Source organism: Salmo salar, chromosome ssa07 (genome assembly GCF_905237065.1).
Source record: "Salmo salar chromosome ssa07, Ssal_v3.1, whole genome shotgun sequence".
In the NCBI taxonomy this organism is placed as follows: Eukaryota; Metazoa; Chordata; class Actinopteri; order Salmoniformes; family Salmonidae; genus Salmo; species Salmo salar.
In genome coordinates this window covers 8,549,463-8,577,302 of record NC_059448.1, presented here as the reverse complement: position 1 = coordinate 8,577,302, position 27,840 = coordinate 8,549,463, and the positions used below count along the sequence as shown (strand labels likewise).

The window sequence follows — 27,840 nt, the reverse complement described above, 5'->3', positions numbered from 1 at the left end:
CACGTTCAAACTTATCATTTTCAAATTCAATTAGCTCCAATGCTTGGGTCCATTTTTTTGCAGGAGCCCTAGTTATACCTCAAGAGATTGTATCACCTACCCGAGCCCCCTCATCAAACAAGGTAAAATTACTTCAATTGAAATCCTTTTAATTGAAGGACCTAACCACCCCCCCCCCCCCCCCATGCCCTTTCCAGCTTCACATCCCTCTTCTCTAAAATGAAAGGACCTGCAACTGCAATGAGAGTCAAAGCCGATGTGGAGATTCCAGAAATTGTGATTATTTGTGATCTTGTTAAGATCCTGATTCTCCATTGGCTACTTACTGATGTGAATCTCACACAGGTATTTTAGAATTGGAGCTTCCAATTATGTTCAAAGTCGACTCAGAGGGGACCAATACCCAGCAACCTTTGGCAGGTAAACAACATGACTACACAAAACAAGTAAAGTTGTTAGCTACTGTAACATATTCTGTGTTTACTGAATCTGAAAGCATCAGTTCCAATAGACGTAGCTGCTTAGCGAGAGACCCTGTTACAGTGTGTGTTTGGCCCTTTAAACAGTCCCTTTGGGCCCCTTAGATGACAATGTAAAATGCTGGCTCTGTAGCTCTGTCCTGTTTGGTTTTTGTTGGTAGTCACAGCCTATTTCTCGGCTGTGCTGATTGGCTAACTCCCCAGTGAGGGAGGTGACATGACAGAGTTTCCAATTAGCTATTGGAGCTGGGACGGTCGGCACTGTAACGGTCCCGTAACGATCCAAAAACCACAACAGTCTGTCTGTGACCCTGGCCTTCGGAACAGGACACTGTGACAACATCCGCGCACACACACACGCACACACTAGGACACAAACACACACACTAGGATACACACACACACACACACCTAGGACACACACACGCACTAGGAAACACACGCACTAGGACACACACGCACTAGGACACACACACACTAGGACACACACACACACTAGGACACACACCCACACTAGGACACACACACACCCACACTAGGACACACACACACACACACACACACACACACACACACACACACACACACTAGGACACACACACACACACACACTAGGACACACACACACACACTAGGACACACACAGGCTTACATAGCTAGCTCTTCCTGGGAACAGCTCCCGGTGTCCCCGTCATAACCCCTAATGAGCTGAGGGGGTTAGCTAGGATGAAGACGGTAGTGTGTGTGTGAGAGTGTGTCTAAAACAACAATAAACAACCCAGCAGCTGTCACTAATAACACTGTACTGGAGCGGAGAGATGAAAATAGTTTATTTTATATTACCCAGAGAAAGAAGGAGGATTGTTTAATGTGTCTGGAGATATGAGGTGCCAGGGACGGTGGGGTCATCCACAAAACGTATACTTTTGACTAATCTGTCGATAGAACATTCTTCCCGAGAGTCTTGACGATCATCCAGGTGCTTCCTGGAAAACTGGAGTCAACTTTTTGGACGAGATGGGTCCCATTATGTCTGGTGAAAACCAAACACTGCATTGCACAGTAAGAACCTGGTGGTGGTTCAGTAGCATGGTGGAGGTAGTGGGATGGTTTGGGGATGTTGCTTAACTTTTGTTCTTAATTAAATAAATAAAATTAGCATCCATTTTTTTTTTTTTTTGGAAAGTCAGATTAACTTCATCTAATATTAGGTTTTGGTTGAAGATCTGATAACATTCAGTATGACAAATATGCAAAAATAGAGAAAATTAGAAAAGGGGGCAAATACTTTTTCACAAGATGTAACCATTAGGTCTGTAACTATCTATAATAGATACTGACTGATAAATAACTACAATTTAAACCTGTAATCTTACAAAACATTACTTGATAATAAAGCCAATAGTTGACCTTCTCATTTCTTAGAGAATTCAAATCAAATCAAATTGTCAATACAACCTTACAGTGAAATACAACCTTATAACCTTACAGTGAAATGCTTACTTACAAGCCCTTAACCAACAACGCAGAATAGAATAAGAAATACAAGTAACAAAGAATTAAAGAGCAGCAGTAAAATGACAATAGAGAGACTACATACAGAGGGTACCTCCCTCTGAATTCTCCCCCTGCTTCCCACACTGTCACCTTATGCCAAATTCTCCGTTTAGCTCCAAAGAGGGAACCTCTAAAAATGATCACCCAGTTTTGAGACGACAGTCATTGTTGGTTTACTAAACAATAATGGATGGTTGACTTTATCGATCCGGCCTTACACTATTCCCAAAACCAGGAAGAGAAATCGCTTCAGAGAGTCAACATTGGCCCTATCAACCGACTCAGGGGGCCAGTGCTCAGCCTAACGAGGCCAGCGCTCAGCACAGAGGAACACAGGGGGGGTTTTCTTAACGTTGGCCTGACGTTGGGGGAACGTCGGAGAGGAAGCTCTAAATGAGCCCCCCAGAAGGGATGAGAAGAGGGGAGATGCTCCGTGATGAATTTACTCTGCAGAGCACACAGTGTGTCACAGTGACAACAACAATATCTGATTGGACAACTTAGTTTGTATGTGGGCACGCACGCGTACACACACACACACTTATCTTCATCACACACACCTTTGTGTGAAGAAATTGTATGTTTCTGTGTGTATGTATGTGTGTCTGCCTGTTTTCGCCTGTGCATGAGGGCGTGTACACACCTCCAAGTAATGGGCATCACCATGGCGACCAGGTGACCCAAAAAGGCAGTTAGTAGGCTTTAACAGCCTCGGAGCAGGAGAGTGTGCATAGACGCAGCGCATACATTATGCAAATCAAGGTCCCTGGGAAAGTATGTCCTTCCTTTCGACAGAGCAGCTCTGTCGCTCCTCGACTTAATTCACTCTTATCACTACGCCCCGCAAGGAACCATCCGAGCACAACATGTGCGTCATGGGGGAATCATAACAGCGCAACACATCTGTAACATGCATCCTACTACAGAAAAGCTAAGGGAATTACCCTTATATCGGTCGTTGTAGGCAATTCTGGGGAGGAAACGGAGGAGAGAGCAGACGATGGAGAGGTATTTTATTCTTCTCCATCTCCTTCATAAAGCCGCCTCGCTTTGTTCGCTCCTGCCTTCGCTCTCTTCTCATGAGAATGAGGGGAGAAATATAACGTCTCTCACTGCGCTTTTATGACTGGGAAGGCTGGCATGAGTGAGAGTTTCAAACATGATTGGATTGTAAAGTAAAAAATACAACAGCCTGATTGTGTGTGGAGGGAGGAAGGAAGGAAGGAAGGAAGGGAGGGAGGGGGGAGGGAGGGAGGGAGGGAGGGAGGGAGGGAGGGAGGGAGGGAGGGAGGGAGGGAGGGAGGGAGGGAGGAAGGAAGGAAGGAAGGAAGGAAGGAAGGAAGGAAGGAAGGAAGGAAGGAAGGAAGGAAGGAAGGAAGGAAGGAAGGAAGGAAGGAAGGAAGGAAGGAAGGAAGGAAGGAAGGAAGGAAGGAAGGAAGGAAGGAAGGAAGGAAGGAAGGAAGGAAGGAAGGAAGGAAGGAAGGAAGGAAGGTGCTGGACTGGGCTTGTCTGTGCTCTTATAAAACACCCAAAATCTAGCCACTACTTTCAACGACCTTTTCACAGATTTATATGTGAGAGACAGGACTGGCATGCCTGAATAGCGTATCAATGAGCTGTTATTTCCCCTGTTGAAAAGGTTTGTGGCAGTACAAAGGGTGTCCAATGTGTGGCTGAAATGCTGGCGGATGACAATGTGCTTTGTATGATGTCTTAAGACACCCCTTTTTCTGAAAACTCAAAGGCTGACAGACATGCTGCATATGCCCATACACATAGGGATTAGCAACACCTGATGGTATGGTAACACACACAGACATCTACCTGAGAGCTTGTTGTGGTGCAGAAACTCCATTTGTAGCCTCTGCCCTGCCCTCTGGGCCAGAAGGTAGGGAGTTGAGTAGGTTGGATCTCCTGTAGCACACATCACATCAGCTCCACTGAACACCAATGACATGGTCTCTACCACATCAGGTAGAACCACAGCAGCACACAGCGCCTAGATATAGAGATAGAGAGAGAGAGAGAGAGAGAGAGAGAGAGAGAGAGAGAGAGAGAGAGAGAGAGAGAGAGAACAGAGACAGAGACAGAGACAGAGACAGACAGAGAAAATTAGCAGAGCGACTTACAGGAGCAATTAGGGTTAAGTGCCTTGCTAAAGGGCACATCGACAGATGTTTCACCTAAATAGCCAAGCAACAATATTCACAAACACAATCCCCCAACAAAGGAGAAGAGATTTGGAGATAAATGAACCTTTATTGAGTATATGAGTGTCACACTTGGATAGAACAGCATTTGCTATTTGAAATGGGCTGTGAAATCCCATGAATACATTTTAAAGGCTGTTGAGAGAACCACTTTCGGGACAAGGGGAAAAATGCTATCCAGCCAATTAAAATGGGATCTCTCTCTCTCTCTCTCTCCCCCCTCTCTCTCTCGTCCCCCCTCTCTCTCTCTCCCCCTCTCTCTCTCTCTCTTGTCTTTAAACATAATAGTGTATCTCCCTCTCTCTCCCCCCTCTCTCGTTCCCCCCCTCTCTCCCTCCCCCTCTCCCCCTCCCCCTCTCTCCCCCCTCTCTTTCTCCCTCTCTCTCTCCCCCCTCTCCCCCTCTCTCCCTCCCCCCTCTCTCTCGTCCCCCCTCTCTCCAGCTCCCTCTCTCTCTCTCTCCCCCTCTCTCCCCCTCCCTCTCTCTCTCTCTCCCCCTCCCTCTCTCTCTCTCTCCCCTCTCTCTCCCCCTCTCTCTCTCTCCCCCTCTCTCTCTCTCTCCCCCTTCTCTCTCTCTCCCCCTCTCTCGTCCATAAACATAGTGTATCCCCCTCTCTCTCTCTCCCCCTCTCTCCCCCCTCTCTCTCTCTCTCTCTCTTTCCCCCTCTCTCTCTCTCTCTCTCTCTCTCTCTCTCTCCCCCTCTCTCTCCCCCCTCTCCTCCCCCCTCTCTCTCCCGCTCTCTCTACCCCCTCTCTCTCTCTACCCCCTCTCTCCCCCCTCTCTCCCCCCTCTCTCTCTCCCCCTCTCTCTCTCTCTCACCTTCTCTCTCTCTCTCTCTCACCTTCTATCTCTCTCTCTCTCCCTCTCTCTCTCTCTCTCTTCCCCCTCTCTCTCTCTCTTCCCCCTCTCTCTCTCTCTCTCTCTCCCCCCACCCCCCTCTCTCTCTCTCCCCCCACTCCTTCTCTCCCCCCACCCACCCTCTCTCTCTCTCTCTCACTCCCCCCTTTCTCTCTCTCTTGTCCATAAACATAGTGTATCCCTCTCTCTCTCCCCCTCTCACCCTCTCTCTGTCCCCCCCTCTCTCTCTCTTCCCCTCTCTCCCTCTCTCCCCCCTCTCTCTCTCTCCCCCTCTCTCTGTCCCCCTCTCTCTCTCCCCCTCTCACCCTCTCTCTGTCCCCCCCTCTCTCTCTCCCCCCTCTCTCTCTCTCTCCACCCCCCCTCTCTCTCTCTCTCTCTCTCTCTCATCCATAAACATAATAGCATATCCCTCTAAACCAAAGAGGAGAGGCAGAGGTGTGGAATGGTGATGGTGTAATTCTGCCCAGCACAGAGCCGGCGCGTTTTATCGATCCGCCAGAAACAAGGAAGGTTTGAAAGTGAGGCTCAGCACGCCATGTACACACACACACACACACACACACACACACACACACACACACACACACACACACACACACACACACACACACACACACACACACACACACACACACACACACACACACACACACACACACACACACACACACACACACACACACACGCACAAACAACTTGCCACCCACACAATTTCACACAAGCACACATTATCCATACACATACTGTTGGCCTAAACACGCAGGTACTTTAGACACAGGCTATAAAACATTAACCACACAAACACTAAGGGCAGTGTTCTGTCAGTCACATCATAGGAGAGAGATTTCATGTAGTTGTCCCCCCAATGATGAAATTGGGGAGAGGGTGCTGAGCGATTAACCGAAATGTCCATTATTTTTGTTTTTCAAACAATAATTGACTGATGACAGTTCAATTATTTGAATTCCAATTTTTTCTTGTGAGCTCAATGTGCACGTTGTAGATTCTCTAGAGATAAATCAGATCCAGCCTAAACTGTGAAATGTAGTAGGGAGTTGTAGTTTCTCTAGAGATAAATCAGATCCAGCCTAAACTGTGAAATGTAGTAGGGAGTTGTAGTTTCTCTAGAGATAAATCAGATCCAGCCTAAACTGTGAAATGTAGTAGGGAGTTGTAGTTTCTCTAGAGATGAATCAGATCCAGCCTAAACTGTGAAATGTAGGCAGAGAGTTGTAGTTTCCAACAGGCCAATATTCTATATAGTTTAGTGCAACAAAAAAAACACGATGCACGATCGTGAGGGGATATAGAGAGCAGCAGTTGCTTCACCAGGTATCTCTAGCTGAAAATACATGATCTAAGTGATTGATAGTTGGTATTCAGCAGTCATAGTATTATGCCTTATTAACTTTGAAGAACTACTAAAATAGGGATTTTGTCAGACAGCAGCTCTATAGAGATGAGACGACTTGGAATGAAATAACAAAGTCATCATATAAAACAAATGTAATAAACACAACTGAAATGTTTTATTAAAGTAAATGAATGTGAATGATAGTTAACCTGTTGGGGGTAGGGGGCAGTATTGACACGGCAGGATAAAAAAACGTACCCGATTTAATCTGGTTACTACTCCTGCCCAGTAACTAGAATATGCATATCATTATTGGCTTTGGATAGGAAACACCCTAAAGTTTCTAAAACTGTTTGAATGGTGTCTGTGAGTTTAACAGAACTCATATGGCAGGCAAAAACCTGAGAAAGATTCTGAACAGGAAGTGGCCTGTCTGACAAGTTGTTGTTCATCTTGGCTCTTTTTATTGAAGACTGAGGATCTTTGCTGTAACGTGACACTTCCTACGGCTCCCATAGGCTCTCAGAGCCCAGGAAAAAGCTGAATGATATCGAGGCAGCCCCAGGCTGAAACACATTTACGCTTTTGGCAAGTGGCCGATCAGAGGACAATGGGCTTAGGCGCATGCACGAGTCGACCCCGTGCTTTATTTTCTTTCATCTTTTTACCTAAACGCAGATTCCCGGTCGGAATATTATCGCTTTTTTACGAGAAAAATTGCATAAAAATTTATTTTAAACAGCGGTTGACATGCTTCGAAGTACGGTAATGGAATATTTAGAAATTTTTTGTCACGAAATGCGCCGTGCTCATCACCCTTCTTTAACCTTTCGGATAGTGTCTTGAACGCACGAACAAAACACCGCTGTTTGGATATAACAATGGATCATTTGGGACCAAACCAACATTTGTTATTGAAGTAGAAGTCCTGGGAGTGCATTCTGACGAAGAACACCAAAGGTAATAACATTTTTCTTATAGTAAATCTGACTTTGGTGAGTGCTAAACTTGCTGGGTGTCTAAATAGCTAGCCCTGTGATGCCAGGCTATCTACTGAGAATATTGCAAAATGTGCTTTCACCGAAATATCGAGTGCATTGAGGAGTTCTGTATCTATAATTCTTAAAATAATTGTTATGCTTTTTGTGAACGTTTATCGTGAGTAATTTAGTACATTTTTAGTAAATACCCCATACCACTGTATCAAACCATTCCCATTCCACTGTATCATCCCATACCACTGTATTATTCCATTCCCATACCACTGTATCTTCCCATTCCCATACCACTGTATCATCCCATCCCCGTACCGCTGTATCATCCCATTCCCATACTACTGTATCATCCCATTCCACTACCACTGTATCATCCCATTCCACTACCACTGTATTACCCCATTCCCATACCACTGTATCTTCCCATTCCACTGTATCATCCCATTCCTATACCACTGTATCATCCCATTCCCATACCACTGTATCTTCCCATTCCCATACCACTGTATCATCCCATTCCACTACCACTGTATCATCCCATTCCACTACCACTGTATTACCCCATTCCACTACCACTTTATCATCCCATTCCCATACCACTGTATCTTCCCATTCCTACCACTGTATCATCCCATTCCTATACCACTGTATCATCCCATTCCCATACCACTGTATCATCCCATTCCCATACTACTGTATCATCCCATTCCACTACCACTGTATCATCCCATTCCACTACCACTGTATCATCCCATTCCACTACCACTGTATTACCCCATTCCCATACCACTGTATCTTCCCATTCCACTGTATCATCCCATTCCTATACCACTGTATCATCCCATTCCTATACCACTGTATCTTCCCATTCCCATACCACTGTATCATCCCATTCCCATACCACTGTATCATCCCATTCCCATACCACTTTATCTTCCCATTCCCATACCACTGTATCTTCCCATTCCTATACCACTGTATCATCCCATCTCCGTACCACTGTATCATCCCATCCCCGTACCACTGTATCATCCCATCCCCGTACCACTGTATCATCCCATTCCCATACCACTGTATCATCCCATCCCCGTACCACTGTATCATCCCATCCCCGTACCACTGTATCATCCCATTCCCATACCACTGTATCATCCCATTCCTATACCACTGTATCATCCCATTCCACTGTATCATCCCATTCCCATACCACTGTATCATCCCATTCCACTGTATCTTCCCATTCCACTGTATCATCCCATTCCACTACCACTGTATTACCCCATACCACTGTATCTTCCCATTCCACTGTATCATCCCATTCCTATACCACTGTACCATCCCATACCACTGTATCTTCCCATTCCACAGTATCATCCCATTCCTATACCACTGTATTACCCCATTCCCATACCACTGTATTACCCCATTCCCATACCACTGTATCTTCCCATTCCACTGTATCATCCCATTCCTATACCACTGTATCTTCCCATTCCACTGTATCTTCCCATTCCTATACCACTGTATCTTCCCATTCCCATACCACTGTATCATCCCATTCCCATACCACTGTATCTTCCCATACCACTGTATCATCCCATTCCCATACCACTGTATCTTCCCATACCACTGTATCATCCCATTCCTATACCACTGTATCATCCCATTCCACTACCACTGTATTACCCCATTCCACTACCACTGTATTACCCCATTCCCATACCACTGTATCTTCCCATTCCACTGTATCATCCCATTCCCATACCACTGTATCTTCCCATTCCCATACCACTGTATCTTCCCATTCCCATACCACTGTATCTTCCCATACCACTGTATCATCCCATTCCCATACCACTGTATCTTCCCATACCACTGTATCATCCCATTCCTATACCACTGTATCTTCCCATTCCACTGTATCATCCCATTCCACTACCACTGTATTACCCCATTCCCATACCACTGTATCTTCCCATTCCACAGTATCATCCCATTCCTATACCACTGTATCTTCCCATTCCACTGTATCATCCCATTCCACTACCACTGTATTACCCCATTCCCATACCACTGTATCTTCCCATTCCACTGTATCATCCCATTCCTATACCACTGTATCATCCCATTCCACTGTATCATCCCATTCCTATACCACTGTATCATCCCATTCCACTGTATCATCCCATTCCCATACCACTGTATCTTCCCATTCCTATACCACTGTATCTTCCCATTCCACTGTATCATCCCATTCCACTGTATCTTCCCATTCCACTGTATCATCCCATTCCTATACCACTGTATCATCCCATTCCACTGTATCTTCCCATTCCACTGTATCATCCCATTCCCATTCCACTGTATCTTCCCATTCCACTGTATCATCCCATTCCACTACCACTGTATTACCCCATACCACTGTATCTTCCCATTCCACTGTATCATCCCATTCCTATACCACTGTACCATCCCATACCACTGTATCTTCCCATTCCACAGTATCATCCCATTCCTATACCACTGTATTACCCCATTCCCATACCACTGTATCTTCCCATTCCACTGTATCATCCCATTCCTATACCACTGTATCTTCCCATTCCACTGTATCTTCCCATTCCCATACCACTGTATCTTCCCATTCCTATACCACTGTATCTTCCCATACCCATACCACTGTATCATCCCATTCCTATACCACTGTATCATCCCATTCCCATACCACTGTATCATCCCATTCCACTGTATCATCCCATTCCTATACCACTGTATCATCCCATTCCACTGTATCATCCCATTCCTATACCACTGTATCATCCCATACCACTGTATTACCCCATTCCCATACCACTGTATCTTCCCATTCCACAGTATCATCCCATTCCTATACCACTGTATCTTCCCATTCCACTGTATCATCCCATTCCTATACCACTGTATCATCCCATTCCACTGTATCATCCCATTCCTATACCACTGTATCATCCCATACCACTGTATTACCCCATTCCCATACCACTGTATCTTCCCATTCCACAGTATCATCCCATTCCTATACCACTGTATCTTCCCATTCCACTGTATCATCCCATTCCACTACCACTGTATTACCCCATTCCCATACCACTGTATCTTCCCATTCCACTGTATCATCCCATTCCTATACCACTGTATCATCCCATTCCACTGTATCATCCCATTCCTATACCACTGTATCATCCCATTCCACTGTATCATCCCATTCCCATACCACTGTATCTTCCCATTCCTATACCACTGTATCTTCCCATTCCACTGTATCATCCCATTCCACTGTATCTTCCCATTCCACTGTATCATCCCATTCCCATACCACTGTATCTTCCCATTCCACCACTGTATCATCCCATTCCCATACCACTGTATCATCCCATTCCCATACCACTGTATCTTCCCATTCCACTGTATCTTCCCATACCCATACCACTGTATCTTCCCATTCCTATACCACTGTATTATCCCATTCCCATACCACTGTATCTTCCCATTTCTATACCACGGTATCATCCCATTCCCATACCACAGACACACACACACACACACACACACACTCAACCCACTATGGCAAGTCATGTTCAGTGTATGATTGTTCTCTGAAAGACCCTGTCACAGCTGTGTTGAGCCCTTTTAAATAGCGAGGATGAGAGACAGAGACGGAGAGAGACAAAGAGAGAGAGAGATGGAGAGACACGGAGAGAGACGGCGAGAGATGGAGAGAGATGAGAGAGAGAGAGAGCGATGGAGAGAGACAGAGAAAGATGGACAGAGATGGAGAGAGAGAGATAGAGATGGAGCGAGACAGAGAGAAATAGAGAGAGCCAACATTTCCACCCACCCACCTCTCCTTTTCTTTTCCTCCCACTTAGCATGGCTTTCTTCTGCTACTCCTCACCCTATAAACACTTAGTAAGGCTCTCCTCTCCTCTCCTACCACCCTCTCCTCTCCTCTCTTCTCCTCTCCTCTCCTACTCCTCACCCTATAAACACTTAGTAAGCCTCTCCTCTCCTCTCCCATCCTCTCCTCTCCTCTCCTCACCCTATAAACACTTAGTAAGGCTCTCCTCTCCTCTCCTCTCCTCTCCTCTCCTACTCCTCACTCTATAAACACTTAGTATGGCTCTCCTCTCCTTCCCTCCTCCCCTCTCCTCCTCGTTACTCAATAAACACTTGGCTCTCCTCTCCTCTCCTACCACCCCCTCCTCTCTCCTCCCCTCTCCTCCTCAATAAACACTTGGCTCTCCTCTCCTCCCACCCTCTCCTCTCCTACCACCCTCTCCTCTCCTCTCCTACCACCCTCTCCTCTCCTACCACCCTCTCCTCTCCTACCACCCTCTCCTCTCCTACTCCTCACTCTATAAACACTTAATATGGCTCTCCTCTCCTTTCCTCTCCTCTCCTCTCCTACCACCCTCTCCTCTCCTACCACCCTCTCCTCTCCTACCACCCTCTCCTCTCCTCTCCTACTCCTCACTCTATAAACACTTAATATGGCTCTCCTCTCCTTTCCTCTCCTCTCCTACCACCCTCTCCTCTCCTACCACCCTCTCCTCTCCTCTCCTACTCCTCACTCTATAAACACTTAATATGGCTCTCCTCTCCTTTCCTCTCCTCTCCTTTCCTACCACCCTCTCCTCTCCTCTCCTACCACCCTCTCCTCTCCTACCACCCTCTCCTCTCCTCTCCTACTCCTCACTCTATAAACACTTAATATTGCTCTCCTCTCCTCTCCTTTCCTCTCCTCTCCTACCACCCTCTCCTCTCCTCTCCTACCACCCTCTCCTCTCCTACCACCCTCTCCTCTCCTACTCCTCACTCTATAAACACTTAATATGGCTCTCCTCTCCTACCACCCTCTCCTACCACCCTCTCCTACCACTCTTTCAATAGCACATTCACAGTTTTTTAAAGCACCAAGGCTAACACAAGTGCAAACACACACGTGCACACACACACACACACACACACACACACACACACACACACACGCACACACACACAGAGAGAGAGAGAGAGTAAAGCCGACCGATACCCGACAGAAGCATTTATGTTGTGGTTCCTAATCCACTTTTCCATTTAATGAGAATCTCTCGTTCTCTCCCGCTACCTCTCATTCCCTCGATCCTTCTCTTTTTCGCAAAACAATAAGCGAGGACTGATCTGTGTAAACGCTGACGCAGGTGTAAACTCAGCCTTTTACAGGCTCAGTACTGGGGAGTTCTTAAACACACTTTGGTTCCGATGGTGGGGCCAAAATAACTCACGTTCTACAGCGTTACAAACACATTAACAAACTAACTATGGAGAGAGGGGTTATAACTAAACCATGTTATAATACATGGAGACTAACTATGGAGAGAGGGATTATAACTAAACCATGTTATAATACATGGAGACTAACTATGGAGAGAGGGATTATAACTAAACCATGTTATAATACATGGAGACTAACTATGGAGAGAGGGATTATAACTAAACCATGTTATAATACATGGAGACTAACTATGGAGAGAGGGATTATAACTAAACCATGTTATAATACATGGAGACTAACTATGGAGAGAGGGATTATAACTAAACCATGTTATAATACATGGAGACTAACTATGGAGAGAGGGATTATAACTAAACCATGTTATAATACATGGAGACTAAGTATGGAGAGAGGGATTATAACTAAACCATGTTATAATACATGGAGACTAACTATGGAGAGAGGGGTTATAACTAAACCATGTTATAATACATGGAGACTAACTATGGAGAGAGGGATTATAACTAAACCATGTTATAATACATGGAGACTAACTATGGAGAGAGGGATTATAACTAAACCATGTTATAATACATGGAGACTAACTATGGAGAGAGGGATTATAACTAAACCATGTTATAATACATGGAGACTAACTATGGAGAGAGGGATTATAACTAAACCATGTTATAATACATGGAGACTAACTATGGAGAGAGGGATTATAACTAAACCATGTTATAATACATGGAGATTAACTATGGAGAGAGGGATTATAACTAAACCATGTTATAATACATGGAGACTAACTATGGAGAGAGGGATTATAACTAAACCATGTTATAATACATGGAGATTGTTATAATACATTTGTCAGTTAGATTGGTTTACTTAGTGTAAAGTACAGGAACACTAAAAGAGGCTTTTGCGCATTTGGGAAAAATTACTAAACTTGAAACATGAACTCAGTTTCACCCAATTTATATCTATTCAGACAGGGTCCAGCCAGTTCCCACATGATTATACCAGTTCAGTTTCTACCTGATTGAGCTGCTCCTGGTCGTGAAGGCTTTCCAGGACCCTCCGGTACTTCCTCTCTCTGTACTTCCTGCGGTGGAAGGTGGCCCGCTGCTCGGGCGACGCCCCCATGTGAAGCTCTTCCTCCAGGGGCAGGCTGGCCGCCCAGAAGCTGTTGGCGTTCTCATTTCCCACCTCCAGAAAGAGCTGAGGTAACAGAGGTCACATGTCTAATTAACTGTTATAATGGCGAAGCATCAACTGCACTCTCTGAAACCGTCAGAGAACAATCATGTCATATTTGATTAACATTAAAACTTTATTTTAAAACTAAAAGTGTTATATTATATATTACAACTTGATTTGATCAGGTAAGTCTTTGAGAAGTTATTTTTATAATAATAACCTACTGTAGTCCCTGAAAGTCTGTAGTATAGATGTATAGAAGCATAATCCCAAATTGTATTACTTTAGCCAAACTAAAGGTATGTGGTAAAATAACCCTAGCCATGCTTTCTAAAACGCCCTCTCCAGATTCCACAACTTCCACAGGAAGAACCTCAACACATTCCTTGTAATCTGGAGCACACATCAAACATCTCCGTACCTCCACCAGCTCGTTGCTCCAGATACTACTGTCTAACTTCAGGCTCCTAACTTTAGAGAGGCTAGGGCCCAGGAACCGGTGTTGACCTGGGGGGGGGGGGGAGAAACACACACACACACACACACACACACACACACACACACGGTTCAGTGACAAACAGACAAGACAGCAGATATCAGAGGCATGACTGGCAGCGTTTTACTGCTCTAATACTCTCTAGTTGAAGACTTCTTTACAGCGTTCAACACGGCTAATTGGAAATGAAAGCAGAGAAAGAGAGAGAAGATGCCATTAATTGCTAATGATTCATGAGTAATTAATTGTGTTTGTTGGTCGGTGTTTATTTGGGTGAACTGAAGGGTTAGGCTTGTTTATGCGTTAAGATGGATGAATAAAACATCATGGAGGAGAAGAAGAAGAGATTGATATGCATATGGATCAGAGTCATCTCGTACGACTCTCTCATGTGATTAGTGTCGTTGTGTGAAAGCACCATTATCTATCAGATAGCATTACTGATAGACTATAGAGCAGGCTGGACAAAGGGGCCATGGACAATGATACACTTACCATGAGAGGGGTCTCAATTACGAGAGTGAGTGAGTGAGTGAGTGAGTGAGTGAGTGAGTGAGTGAGTGAGTGAGTGAGTGAGTGAGTGAGTGAGTGAGTGAGTGAGTGAGTGAGTGAGTGAGTGAGTGAGTAAGAGAAAGAGAAAGAGAGAGAATCAAAGCTGCGTTTGAGACTTAGTGATAAACTATGGGTGGCTTGGGATAAAAGCATCTGTTAAATGACCATATCATTATTATCGTGATTGTTAATGGGACGCTATTGAATAAAAGTCCTGATGTTTTGCACAAGTGGTTCACAGGATTCAGAAGTGTGTCTGCGTTGTACAATGACTCACTCTGTCTCAATACAATAGATCAAATACAAGTCTCTAAATTTTGTTAATACTCTTTGTAACGAGCTGAAATGCTCCACCCAAAACAAACAACAAGGTACTTCCTGCTTCCTCAGAATTCTAAACCTCGCCCAGTTACCAAATGTCCAATTAAAAAACTTAACCGACTGCTGTTATGAGCACCGTACGCACTTTGTGGCATTTCATAAAAGCAAACTTCCTTCCACCGCTCAAATCGGCCAAAACAGGAGATGCATTTGTGGTTGCCACGGAAACGGTTGCCGGGTTGTTTGATGTAAAGGGTTGAATACTATTATTATAACATATGTCATTCAGCACAGTGGTCGTGTTTGACAATGGAGAGATAGAGAGAGAGAGAGAGCGAGAGAGAGCGAGAGAGAGCGAGAGAGAGCGAGAGAGAGAGAGAGAGAGACAGAGACAGAGACAGAGACACACACAGGGGGACAAACATCTAGGCATTCCATCCCCAATATGCCCCCCTAGACACAACTACGACAACATAACCAACAAAAACGGGTCACAACTCCCACTGACACCCCTATCAGATCACAGCAAAATCCCACTCTACTTGAACATATCTTTGCTCAATCATGAGGCATCAAAGTCAAAGGAACTAAATAATATTAAGAAATGCTATAGATGGAATGAAAGTTGGGTGGAAATCTACCAAAAAACAATTAGACAACAACAAATTCAATCCCTTCTAGACACTTTCCTGGACAAAATGTTTCAATGTAATAGTGAAGGTGTAAACTTGGCAGTAGAAAAACTAAACGGTATATTTGACCTCTCAGCTTCCCTATCAAATCAACACATTTCAAGCAGACAACCTAAGAAAATGAACAACGCTGACAAATGGTTTGATGAAGAATGCAAAAACCTAAGAAAGAAATTGAGAAACCTGTCCAACAAAAAACATAGTGACCCAGAAAACCTGAGCCTAAGCCTTCACAATGGTGAATCACTAAAACAATACAGAAATACACTACGGAAAAAGAAGGAACAGAACGTCAGAAATCAGCGCAATGTAATTGAAGAATCCATAGAATCTAACCACTTCTCAGAAAATTGAAAAACTCAAAACAAACACGAAAAGTTATCTATCCAAAACGGAGATGTATGGATAAACCACTTCTCCAATCTTTTTGGCTCTATAACAAAGAACAAACAGCAAAAACTTAAACATGATCAATTACAAATCTTAGAATCAACTATTAAAGACTACCAGAACCCACTAGATTCTGCAATACATTAAATTAACTACAGGACAAAATACAAACCTTCCAACCTAAAAAGGCCTGTGGTGTTGATGGTATCTCAAATTAAATTATAAAATAAACAGACCACAAATTCCAATTGGCTAAACTAAAACTCTTTAACATCATCCTTAGCTCTGGCATCTTCCCCAATATTTGGAACCGAGGACTGATCACCCCAATCCACAAAAGTGGATCCACATTTGTCCCCAATATCTACCATTGGATATGTGTCAACATCAACCTTGGGGAAATACTCTACATTATCATTAACATCAGACTCGTACATTTTCTCAGTGAAAACATAGTACTGGGCAAATGTCAAATTGGCTTCTTACCAAATTACCGCACAACATACCATGTATTCACTCTGCACACCTTAATTGATAAACAAACAAAACAAAGGCAAAGTCTTCTCATGATTTGTTAATTTCAAAAAGCTTTAGACTCAATTTGGCATGAGGGCCTGCTATACAAATTGATGGAAAGTGGTGTTGGGGGAAAAACATATGTTCCCAGGTCCATGAAAACAAATTGCATCTAGACACCGTTGCCCTAGAACACACAAAACACTATATACATACCTTGGCCTAAACATCAGCGCCACAGGTAACTTCCACAAAGCTGTGAACGATCTGAGAGGGGCCTTCTATGCCATCAAAAGGAACATCAAATTTGACATGCCAATTAGGATCTGGCAAAAAATACTTGAATCAGTTATAGAACCCATTGCCCTATATGGTTGTGAGGTCTGGTGTCCGCTCACCAACCAAGAATTCACAAAACGAGACAAAAACCAAATTGAAACGCTGCATGCTGAATTCTGCAAAAAATATCCTTTGTGTACAACGTAAACCACCAAATAATGCATGCAGAGCAGAATTTGGCCGATACCCGCTAATTATCAAAATCCAGAAAAGAGCCGTTAAATTCTACAACCACTGAAAAGGAAGCGATTCCCAAACCTTCCATAACAAAGCCATCACCTACAGAGAGATGAACCTGGAGAAGAGTCCCTTAAGCAAGCTGGTCCCGGGGCTCTGTTCACAAACACACCCCACAGAGCCCCAGGACTGCAACACAATTAGACCCAACCGAATCATGAGAAAACAAAAAGAGAATTACTTGACACATTGGAAAGAATTTACCAAAAAACAGAGCAAACTAGAATGCTATTTGGCCATAAACAGAGAGTACACAGTGGCAGAATACCTGACCACTGTGACTGACCCAAAAGTAAGGAAACTCATTTCTAAAAACAACTAACTTTAACTATGTACAGACTCAGTGAGTTTTGCTATTGAGAGAGGCCGTCGTAGGCAGACCTCTCCACAAAATGAGGTGGAAGCTGAGCTGCACTTCCTAACCTCTTTCCCAATGTATGACCATATTAGAGACACATATTTCCCTCAGATTACACAGATCCACAAAGAATTTGAAAACAAGTCCAATTTTGATAAACTCCCATATCTATTGGGTGAAATACCACAGTCTGCCATCACAGCAGCAAGATTTGTGACCTGTTGCCACAAGAAAAGGGCAAACAGTGAAGAACAAACACCATTGTAAATACAACCCATATTTATGTTTATTTATTTTCTCTTTCGTACTTTTACTATTTCCACATAATTACAAGACTGTATTTAATATGAGATTTGAAACGTCTTTATTCTTTTGGAACTTTTGTAAGTGAAATGTATACTGTTAATATTTTATTATACGTTTGTTTATCTATTTCACTTGCTTTGGCAATAAAAACATGTGTTTCCTATGCCAATAAAGCCCCTACAATGAAATTGAATTGAATTGAGAAAGAGAAAGAGGGAGAGAGAGAAAGAGAAAGAAAGAGAGAGAGCGAGAGAGCGAGAGAGAGAGAGAGAGAGAGAGAGAGAGAGAGAGAGAGAGAGAAGCAAACAATTTGGTTCGAGGACACCATTCTGGACACACCACTTCCTGAGATCCCAGTAGCATAACAGACCACGACATCAGAGCAGGGCTACACGTCACATCAACTGTCTATTCTCTCTCTCCCCCTTTCATTCTCCACTCGCATTAAGAAAAGAAAGACAATCTGGAATAATTTAATCATTAGTCTTATCATTAGAGTTTCTGTCACGCCCTGATCTGTTTCACCTTTTCCTGTGATTGTCTCCACCCCCTCTAGGTGTCATTTATTTTCCCCAGTGTATTTATCCCTGTGTTTCCTGTCTCTCTTTGCCAGTTTGTCTTGTACGTTTCCAAGTCAACCAGCATTTTTTTCCCGTTCTCCTGCTTTTTGCATTCTCCTTTTTCTAGTCCTTCCGGTTTTGACCCTTGCCTGTTTCTGGACTCTGTACCCTGACCTGACCTTGCCTGACAATTCTGCCTGCCTTGACCACGAGCCTGTCTGCCACTCTGTACCTCCTGGACTTTGATCTGGTTTTGACCTTTTTGCCTGTCCACGACCATTCTCTTGCCTACCCCTTTGGATTATTAAACATTGCAAGACTCCAACCATCTGCATCTGGGTTTCGCCTTGTGCCTTGATAGTTTCCTCTTCCTCCAGTTCTATAATTACTTTTATTGTCTGTGACACCCGAAATCTAATTAAAAGCATTTTTGCCATTGATTTCCCAAACCAGGTTGGGTAATTTAAGGCGAGTGGTCTGTTCAAGGATGGCTTACTCATTTTGACGTTGCCCTACGCAGCTCACCTCTGCCGCATGTGTCGATAATATTAAACATTCCTGTAAATGAAATAATTTAAGGACCGTTTGAAAAAGCTGCGGCAGAAACTTGAGGAATACCAATTACATGGGTTATAAAGAGAGGTGACGCATTGAATGAAAACATACGACAGAGACAGGGTATCTGAGACCTCCCTGAGGAGAGAGAATGGGAGAATGAAGAGATGTGTGTTTAAGTGTGTGCATAGTCCTACGTGCCTGTGTGTGTGTGTTTGTGTACAAAGGTGGTGTCCTCTTAAACAAATCTAAAAGACAAGGTTAAGTCACCAAGACTCCCATTTCATAATGGATTAGTCAAAAATATATTAACACCATACACTGGGAGATCTATCTCTAATACATATTACCACCATGCACTGGGAGATCTGTCTAATACATATTACCACCATGCACTGGGAGATCTATCTCTAATACATATTACCACCATGCACTGGGAGATCTATCTCAAATACATACTACCACCATGCACTGGGAGATCTGTCTAATACATATTACCACCATGCACTGGGAGATCTATCTCTAATACATATTACCACCATGCACTGGGAGATCTATCTCTAATACATATTACCACCATGCACTGGGAGATCTATCTAATACATATTACCACCATACACTGGGAGATCTATCTCTAATACATATTACCACCATGCACTGGGAGATCTATCTCAAATACATACTACCACCATGCACTGGGAGATCTGTCTAATACATATTACCACCATGCACTGGGAGATCTATCTCTAATACATATTACCACCATGCACTGGGAGATCTATCTCTAATACATATTACCACCATGCACTGGGAGATCTATCTCTAATACATATTACCACCATGCACTGGGAGATCTATCTCTAATACATATTACCACTATGCACTGGGAGATCTATCTAATACATATTACCACCATACACTGGGAGATCTATCTAATACATATTACCACCATACACTGGGAGATCTATCTAATACATATTACCACCATGCACTGGGAGATCTATCTAATACATATTACCACAATGCACTGGGAGATCTGTCTAATACATATTACCACCATGCACTGGGAGATCTATCTCTAATACATATTACCACCATGCACTGGGAGATCTATCTCTAATACATATTACCACCATGCACTGGGAGATCTATCTCTAATACATATTACCACCATGCACTGGGAGATCTATCTAATACATATTACCACCATACACTGGGAGATCTATCTAATACATATTACCACAATGCACTGGGAGATCTGTCTAATACATCAGAGTTTGTGTGTGCACTTGTCACTCTCTAATCACATTTAGTGTGTCAGGGGTAAACTCAGCGGTTACACCATATGACCTACAGTGGCTTACGAAAGGATTCACCTCCCTTGGCATTTTTCCTATTTTGTTGCATTACAACCTGGAATTAAAATACATTTTTTGGGGGGGGTTGCACAACATGCCTACCACTTTGAAGATGCAAAATATTTTTACAATTACAGCTGCAACTCTCTTGGGGTATGTCTCTATAAGCTTGGCACATCTAGCCACTGGGATTTTTGCCCATTCTTCAAGGCAAAACTGCTCCAGCTCCTTCAATTTGGATGGGTTACGCTGGTGTACAGCAATCTTTAAGTCATACCACAGACTCTCAATTGGATTGAGGTCTGGGCTTTGATTAGGCTATTCTAAGACATGTAAATGTTTCCCCTTAAACCGCTCAAGTGTTGCTTTAGCAGTATGCTTAGGGTCATTGTCCTGCTTGAAGTTGAACCTCCATCCCAGTCTCAAATCTCTGGAAGATTGAAACAGGTATCCAACAAGAATTGCCCTGTATTTAGCGCCATCCATCATTCATTCATTTCTGACCAGTTTCCCAGTCCCTGCCGATGAAAAACCTTCCCACAGCATGATGCTGCCACCACCATGCTTCACTGTGGGGAAGGTGTTCTCAGGTTGATGAGAGGTGGTGGGTTTGCCCCAGACATAGCGTTTTCCTTGATGGCCAAAAAGCTACATTTTAGTCTCATCTGACCAGAGTACCTTCTTCAATATGTCCGGGGTGTCTCACACATGTCTTTTGGGGAACATCAAATGTGTTTTCCTATTTTTTTCTTTAAGCAATGGCTTTTTTTCTGGCCACTCTTCGGTAAAGCTCAGCTCTGTGGAGTGTACGGCTTAAAGTAGTCCTATGGACAGATACTCCAATTTCCACTGTGGAGCTTTGCAGCTCCTTCAGGTTTATCTTTGGTCTCTTTGTTGCCTCTCTGATTAATGCCCTCATTGCCTGGTCTGTGAGTTTTGGTGGGCGGCCCTCTCTTGACAGGTTTGTTGTGGTGCCATATTCTTTCAATTTTTTTATAATGGATTTATCGGTGCTCTGTGGGATGTTCAAAGTTTCAGATATTTTTTATAACTCAACCCTGATCTGTACTTCTCCACAACTTTGTCCCTGACCTGTTTGGAGAGCTCCTTGATCTTCATGGTGCCACTTGCTTAGCGGTGTTGCAGACTCTGGGGCCTTTCAGAACAGGTATAAATATACTGAGATCATGTGACAGATTATGTGACTTCTGAAGGTAATTGGTTGCACCAGATCTTGTTTAGGGGCTTGATAGCAAAGGGGGTGAATAGATATGCACACACCACTCTACAGTTTTAATTTTATTTTTATTTCACTTCACCAATTTGGACTATTTTGTGTATGTCCATTACATGAAATCCAAATAAAAATCAATTTAAATTACAGGTTGTAATGCAAAAAGAAATTGGGAAAATGCCAAGGGGGATGAATACTTTTGCAAGGCACTGTAATCTCTGTTTTCATTTAATCTAATCCGTCCAGCTAGTCAGAGGCTAGGAAAGCACACACAAAATCCCCCTAGTTGGTGTAACAGATGAGCTCTTAATAGTCTTCCTCGGTGGTGTAACAGATGAGCTCTTAATAGTCATCCTCGGTGGTGTAACAGATGAGCTCTTAATAGTCATCCTCGGTGGTGTAACAGATGAGCTCTTAATAGTCTTCCTCGGTGGTGTAACAGATGAGCTCTTAATAGTCATCCTCGGTGGTGTAACAGATGAGCTCTTAATAGTCTTCCTCGGTGGTGTAACAGATGAGCTCTTAATAGTCTTCCTCGGTGGTGTAACAGATGAGATCAGTGAGACCTCCCTTTTTTTATTTTCTCTATCGCACACCTGTCTTTTAAGTCTTTCTCTCGCTACCTCACTCTTCTTTATCTCTTTCTCATTCTCTCCCTGGCTTGTTCTCTTCCTTTTTCTTTCTCTCTCTCCATCTCTCTCTGAAATGGTTGGTTTCACCCTCCATCCACCCATCCCCTGTTCCATTTGTGAAAAGTGAGGCGAGGAGTCAAGCTCTATTTTCATGTTCAACAGAGTCTATCAATCAGTTAAAGTGAAGAGCAAGAAGGAGGAGGGGGAAGGAGAGGGAGAAGGGAAGGGAAGCAGAGGACAACGGGCAAAAGAGGACAGAAGGGATGCATGGATGAAGGAAAGGTATGGAGGGAGTGGAAGTAGTGTCTATAGATCGAAGGCTAGAAAATAAAGGAATGTAAAGTTTGGAGAGTGTTATTGGCATAGCAGCAGTCTCTTTAGTACCTGCACACTTCTTACAGATGACAACCCCCAGATTTATGGAGGCCCATTCGGGCTGCGACGCACGGCAGTCAGCACAGCTCCTGTTGGACTCGTTGAACCAGATCTTCTCCGCCACTTCATAATCGGAGAGCGTCTCGGCTATCGATTCCTGGAATGCTTCAATCCACTCCTCTTTCTCCCTTTCCGACTCGGCCGTGAAGCTGCAACAATATATATTTTTTACACCACATTATTGATTTTAGCAGACCAATTAAACAGTACATACAATTTTTGTTGCTTCATGTGGTGGGGTTATATGGTTTCTTTACATTGTGGGTGATGTGTACGGGTTGAATAGGTTAAGTGCAATGATGCATATAAAACCTTAATTGCTGATGGTATGTATTGGCCAATTAGAGGTTTTCAAGCAAACGGTCGGCCATATTGGTAGTCCTCAGAAGGAGCAGTCCTACATTGGAATGTATAGGGTCTAGAGTATTTCAATTACATTTTTCAAGATAAAAATGAGATGTATTTAAGTATTTATTTGTTGTAGTGGGTACAGTAACATTCGTACTCTCTAAAATAAATACTTATATTTGTTTTTTTATTTTCTGTTCACATATAAGAAACAAATACACATTAAGGTGTCTATAATAGATTAAATATGTGTGGTTCAAGCCCTGAATGCTGACAGGCTGACAGCTGTGATATATCAGACCGTATACCATGGGTATGACTAAACATTTATTTTTACTGCTCTAATTACATTGGTAAGCAGTTTACAAATAGTCATAAGGCCTATAAACAAATACATTAGCAAAAATGTCTAAAAACCCATTTTTGCTTTGTCATTATGGGGTATTGTCTGTAGATTGATGAGGGAAAAAAACTATTTAATCAATTTTAGAATAAGGCTGTAACCTAACAAAATTTGGAAAAAGTCAAGGGGTCTGAAAACTTTCTGAAGGCACTGCATATACAAAAGTATGTTGACACAACTTAAAATTAGTAGATTTGGCTATTTCAGTCAAACCCTTTGCTGAGAGGTGTATAAAATCAAACACACAGCCATGCAATCTCCATTGTCAAACATTGAAAGTAGAATGGCCTTACTGAAGAGCTCAGTGACTTTCAAAGTGGCACCGTCATAGGATGCCACCTTTCCAACAAGTCAGTTTGTGAAATTTCTGCCCTGCTAGAGCTGCCACGGTCAACTGTAAGTGCTGTTATTGTGAAGTGCTGTTATTGTGAACTGAAAACATCTAGGAGCAACAACGGCTCAGCTGCGAAGTGGTAGGCCACACAGGCTCACAGAACGGGACCGCCGAGTGCTGAAACGTGTAGCACAGCGGTGGGCAACTCCAGTCCTCCAGGGCCTGATTGGTGTCACACTTCTTCTCCATCCCTAGTAAACACAGATGATTAATCAAACTGCATTCTAAACTGAAGATCATGATTAGGTGATTATTGGAATCAGGTGTGTTAGCTGGCGCAAAACTGTGACACCAATCAGGCCACCGAGGACTGGAATTGCCCACCCCTGGTGTAGCATGTAAAAATGGTCTGTCCTCGGTTACAACACTCACTACCGAGTTCTAAACTGCCTCTGGAAGCAACGTCAGCACAAGAACTGTTTGTCGGGAGCAGCCGCACACAAGTCTAACATAACCATGTGCAATGCCAAGCGTCAGCTGGAGTGGTGTAAAGCTCGTCGCCATTGGACTCTGGAGTAGTGGAAAAGCGTTCTCTGGAGTTCTCTCACGCTTCACCATCTGGCAGTCCGACAGACGAATCTGAGTTTGGCGGATGCCAGGAGAACGCTACCTACCCAAATGCATAGTGCCAACTGTAAAATTTGGTGGAGGAGGAATAATGGTCTGGGGGTTCATGGTTCGGGCTAGGCCGTTTAGTTCCAATGAAGGGAAATCTTAGCATACACTCTAGACAATTCTGTGCTTCCAACTTTGTGGCAACAGTTTCACCATGACAATGCCCCCGTGCTCAAAGTGAGGTCCATACAGAAAAAGAGATCGGTCTGGATGAACTTGACTGCCCTGCAAAGAGCCCTGACCACAATCCCATAAACACCTTTGGGATGAATTGGAACGCCGACAGCGAGGTTAAACACATCATTGGTTTAGTGTGAATCTAAGGTGTCTACTTTGTAGAGCCACCTTTTGCAGCAATTACACCTGCAAGTATTTTGGGGTATGTCTCTATAAGCTTGGCAAGATCTAGCCACTGGGATTTTTGCCCATTCTTCAAGGCAAAACTGCTCCAACTCCTTCAAGTTGGATGGGTTCCACTGGTGTACAGCAATCTTTAAGTCATACCACATATTCTCAATTTGATTGAGGTCTGGGCTTTGACAAGGCCATTCCAAGACATTTAAATGTTTCCCCTTAAACCACTCGGGTGTTGCTTTAGCAGTATGCTTAGTGTCATTGTCCTGCTGGAAGGTGAACCTCCATCCCAGTCTCAAATCTCTGGAAGACTGAAACAGGTTTCCTTCAAGAATTACCCTGTATTTAGCACCATCCATCATTCATTCAATTCTGACCAGATTCCCAGTCCCTGCCGATGAAAAACATACTCACAGCATGATGCTGCCACCACCATGCTTCACTGTGGGGATGGTATTCTTGGGGTGATGAGAGGTGTTGGGTTTGCACCAGACCTTCTTCCATATGTTTGGGGAGTTTCCCACATGCCTTTTGGCGAACACCAAATGTGTTTGCTTATTTTTTTCTTTAAGCAATGGCTTTTTTCTGGGCACTCTTCCGTAAAGCCCAGCTCTGTGGAGTGTACGGTTTAAAGTGGTCCTATAGACAGATACTCCAATCTCCACTGAGGAGCTTTGCAGCTCCTTCAGGGTTATTTTTGGTCTCTTTGTTGTCTCTCTGATTAATGCCCTCCCTGCCTGGTCCGTGAATTTTGGTGGGCGGCCCTCTCTTGACAGGTTTGTTGTGGTGCCATATTTTTTCATTTTTTAATGATGGTTTTAATGGTGCTCCGTGGGATGTTCAAAGATTCTAATATTTTTTTTTTAAACTCAAACCTGATCTGTACTTCTCCACAACTTTGTCCCTGACCTGTTTGGAGAGCTCCTTGGTCTTCATGGTGCCGCTTGCTTGGTGGTGCCCTTTGCTTAGCGGTGTTGCAGACTCTGGGGCCTTTCAGAAGAGGTGTATATATACTGAGATCATGTGACACTTAGATTGCACACAGGTGGACTTTATTTAACTAATTATGTGACTTCTGAAGGTAATTGGTTGCACCAGATCTTATTTAGGGCTTCATAGCAAAGGGGGTGAATACATATACACGCACCACTTTTCCTTTTATTTTTTTATTTTTAAACAAGTTTTTTCATTTCACTTCACCAATTTGGACTATTTTGTGTATGTCCATTACATGAAATCCAAATAAAAATATATTTAAATTACAGGTCGTCATTCAACAAAATAGGAAAAATGCCAACGGGGGTGAATACTTTTGCAAGGCGCTGTAAACAGGTCCTTTGACATCTCCATCACTGTAATATGAAACACTAACGGAGAACATTGGAATAATATTCTCACATGAGCGGGAGAGAGAAAGAAAGAGAGAGGAAGGAAGAGAGAAGAGAGAGCGAGTCAAGAGTGGAAAATGAAAAACAGGGAGGGAAGATGAGAACATTGGAGAAAGATGTTGATATGTCAGCCATTAGAGTCTATATCAGTGCATGTGTACAAAATAATAAATGTCTCACAGTGTGTGTGTGTGTATATTTCAATCTCAGACACACACACACACTCCTTATCAGTCATGTTGCTCTTTTTCTACCACTCAGAATCCTTGAGCACACAATCCTTTTCCCTCCGCTTTCACAGAAACACACATTCCTATCCCCCCTGCCACTCTCTCGGGCTGAGAGAGGAAGAGCTCCCAAATTGGGTGCCTATCAGGGCCTAAAGTGACTGGGAGTCATCCGAGCCTGCTGCTACCCTGTCACTTACTCCAGCCATGTCTCACTCATTAGGCTTCTAGCAAGACAACAACTGAGCGGAGTGCTTCGCCCAAAGCTTTTCAACATAACTATTACTTTCTCTCACAGGCACGCATAAAGATGCACACATTGCAGCTGCGAGTAGAGCTGGTGAATCTCTCTTTCTCTCTCTCTTTTTTTGCTTGCTGCTGAAAAGAAGGAAGGAAGAGAGGGAGGGAGGATAGGAGACGAGGGAGGAGAGAGGAGAGAGGCTGAGATGAAGTTAGTCTGGTGGTTTCCATGGTAACCTCTCTTTCTGTCTCTCCCCCATCTCCCTCTCCATCCCTCTCTTTCCTGTTGACACAGAGGGTCGGTGGTAGTATATCCCAGAGCAGCAGCAGCAGCAGCAGTTGTTGGGATCGATAGGAGAGCATCTGAACTCAATCAACCTATCTGCTTTCTGCTGAGGGCAATTCCAAAGGGATGACTGCTCCCATCAGGACTTGAACAACTGCCTCAAAGACCACAGAAGAAGAGGGAGAGTGAACTACTGCCTCCAAGACCACAGAAGAAGATGGAGAATGAACGACCTACTCCAACACCACAGAGGAAGAGGGAGAGTGAACTACTACAAGAGCACAGAGAGAGAGACACGTTTGACCTTGGTGTAGACGGGAGGACACACTCACTTCTCACTATGATTTGGCACAGAGTGAGTCAATGCATTGTTGTGCCGTAAGCCATCATTACTGCTTCTGTTCAGTGTTCTGCTATTGCTGTATGAATAATCCATAGAGGCCAGTGCTAGCATATGCCAACCTGTGCCCTTCTATTAGCCATTACCACGGCAAATGATATACCAATCCAGCACCAACACGTTCTACAAATAAAAACCTGAAATGTTCGGTAACACTGTAACAAACTATTCATAAGGCATTTATAAACCATTCATAAGGCATTTATAAACCATTCATAAGGCATTTATAAACCATTCGTAAGCATGTATAAACCAT

The 27,840-nt window shown here is 43.6% G+C and overlaps 1 protein-coding gene across 1 annotated transcript in view; it reads right to left on the bottom strand.

The window, feature by feature from the left end:
- The window catches only part of arap2 (ArfGAP with RhoGAP domain, ankyrin repeat and PH domain 2), a 187,971-nt gene that overhangs the window by 82,618 nt on the left and 77,513 nt on the right, over positions 1 to 27,840 (bottom strand). Inside the window, exons 10-13 of the mRNA XM_045721480.1 lie at positions 22,879 to 23,078; positions 14,370 to 14,455; positions 13,787 to 13,969; positions 3,861 to 4,035 (exon numbers count right to left, since the gene is read on the bottom strand). Of these exons, the coding sequence (XP_045577436.1) occupies positions 3,861 to 4,035; positions 13,787 to 13,969; positions 14,370 to 14,455; positions 22,879 to 23,078 (644 nt within the window). The remainder of the gene's footprint in view (positions 1 to 3,860; positions 4,036 to 13,786; positions 13,970 to 14,369; positions 14,456 to 22,878; positions 23,079 to 27,840) is intronic.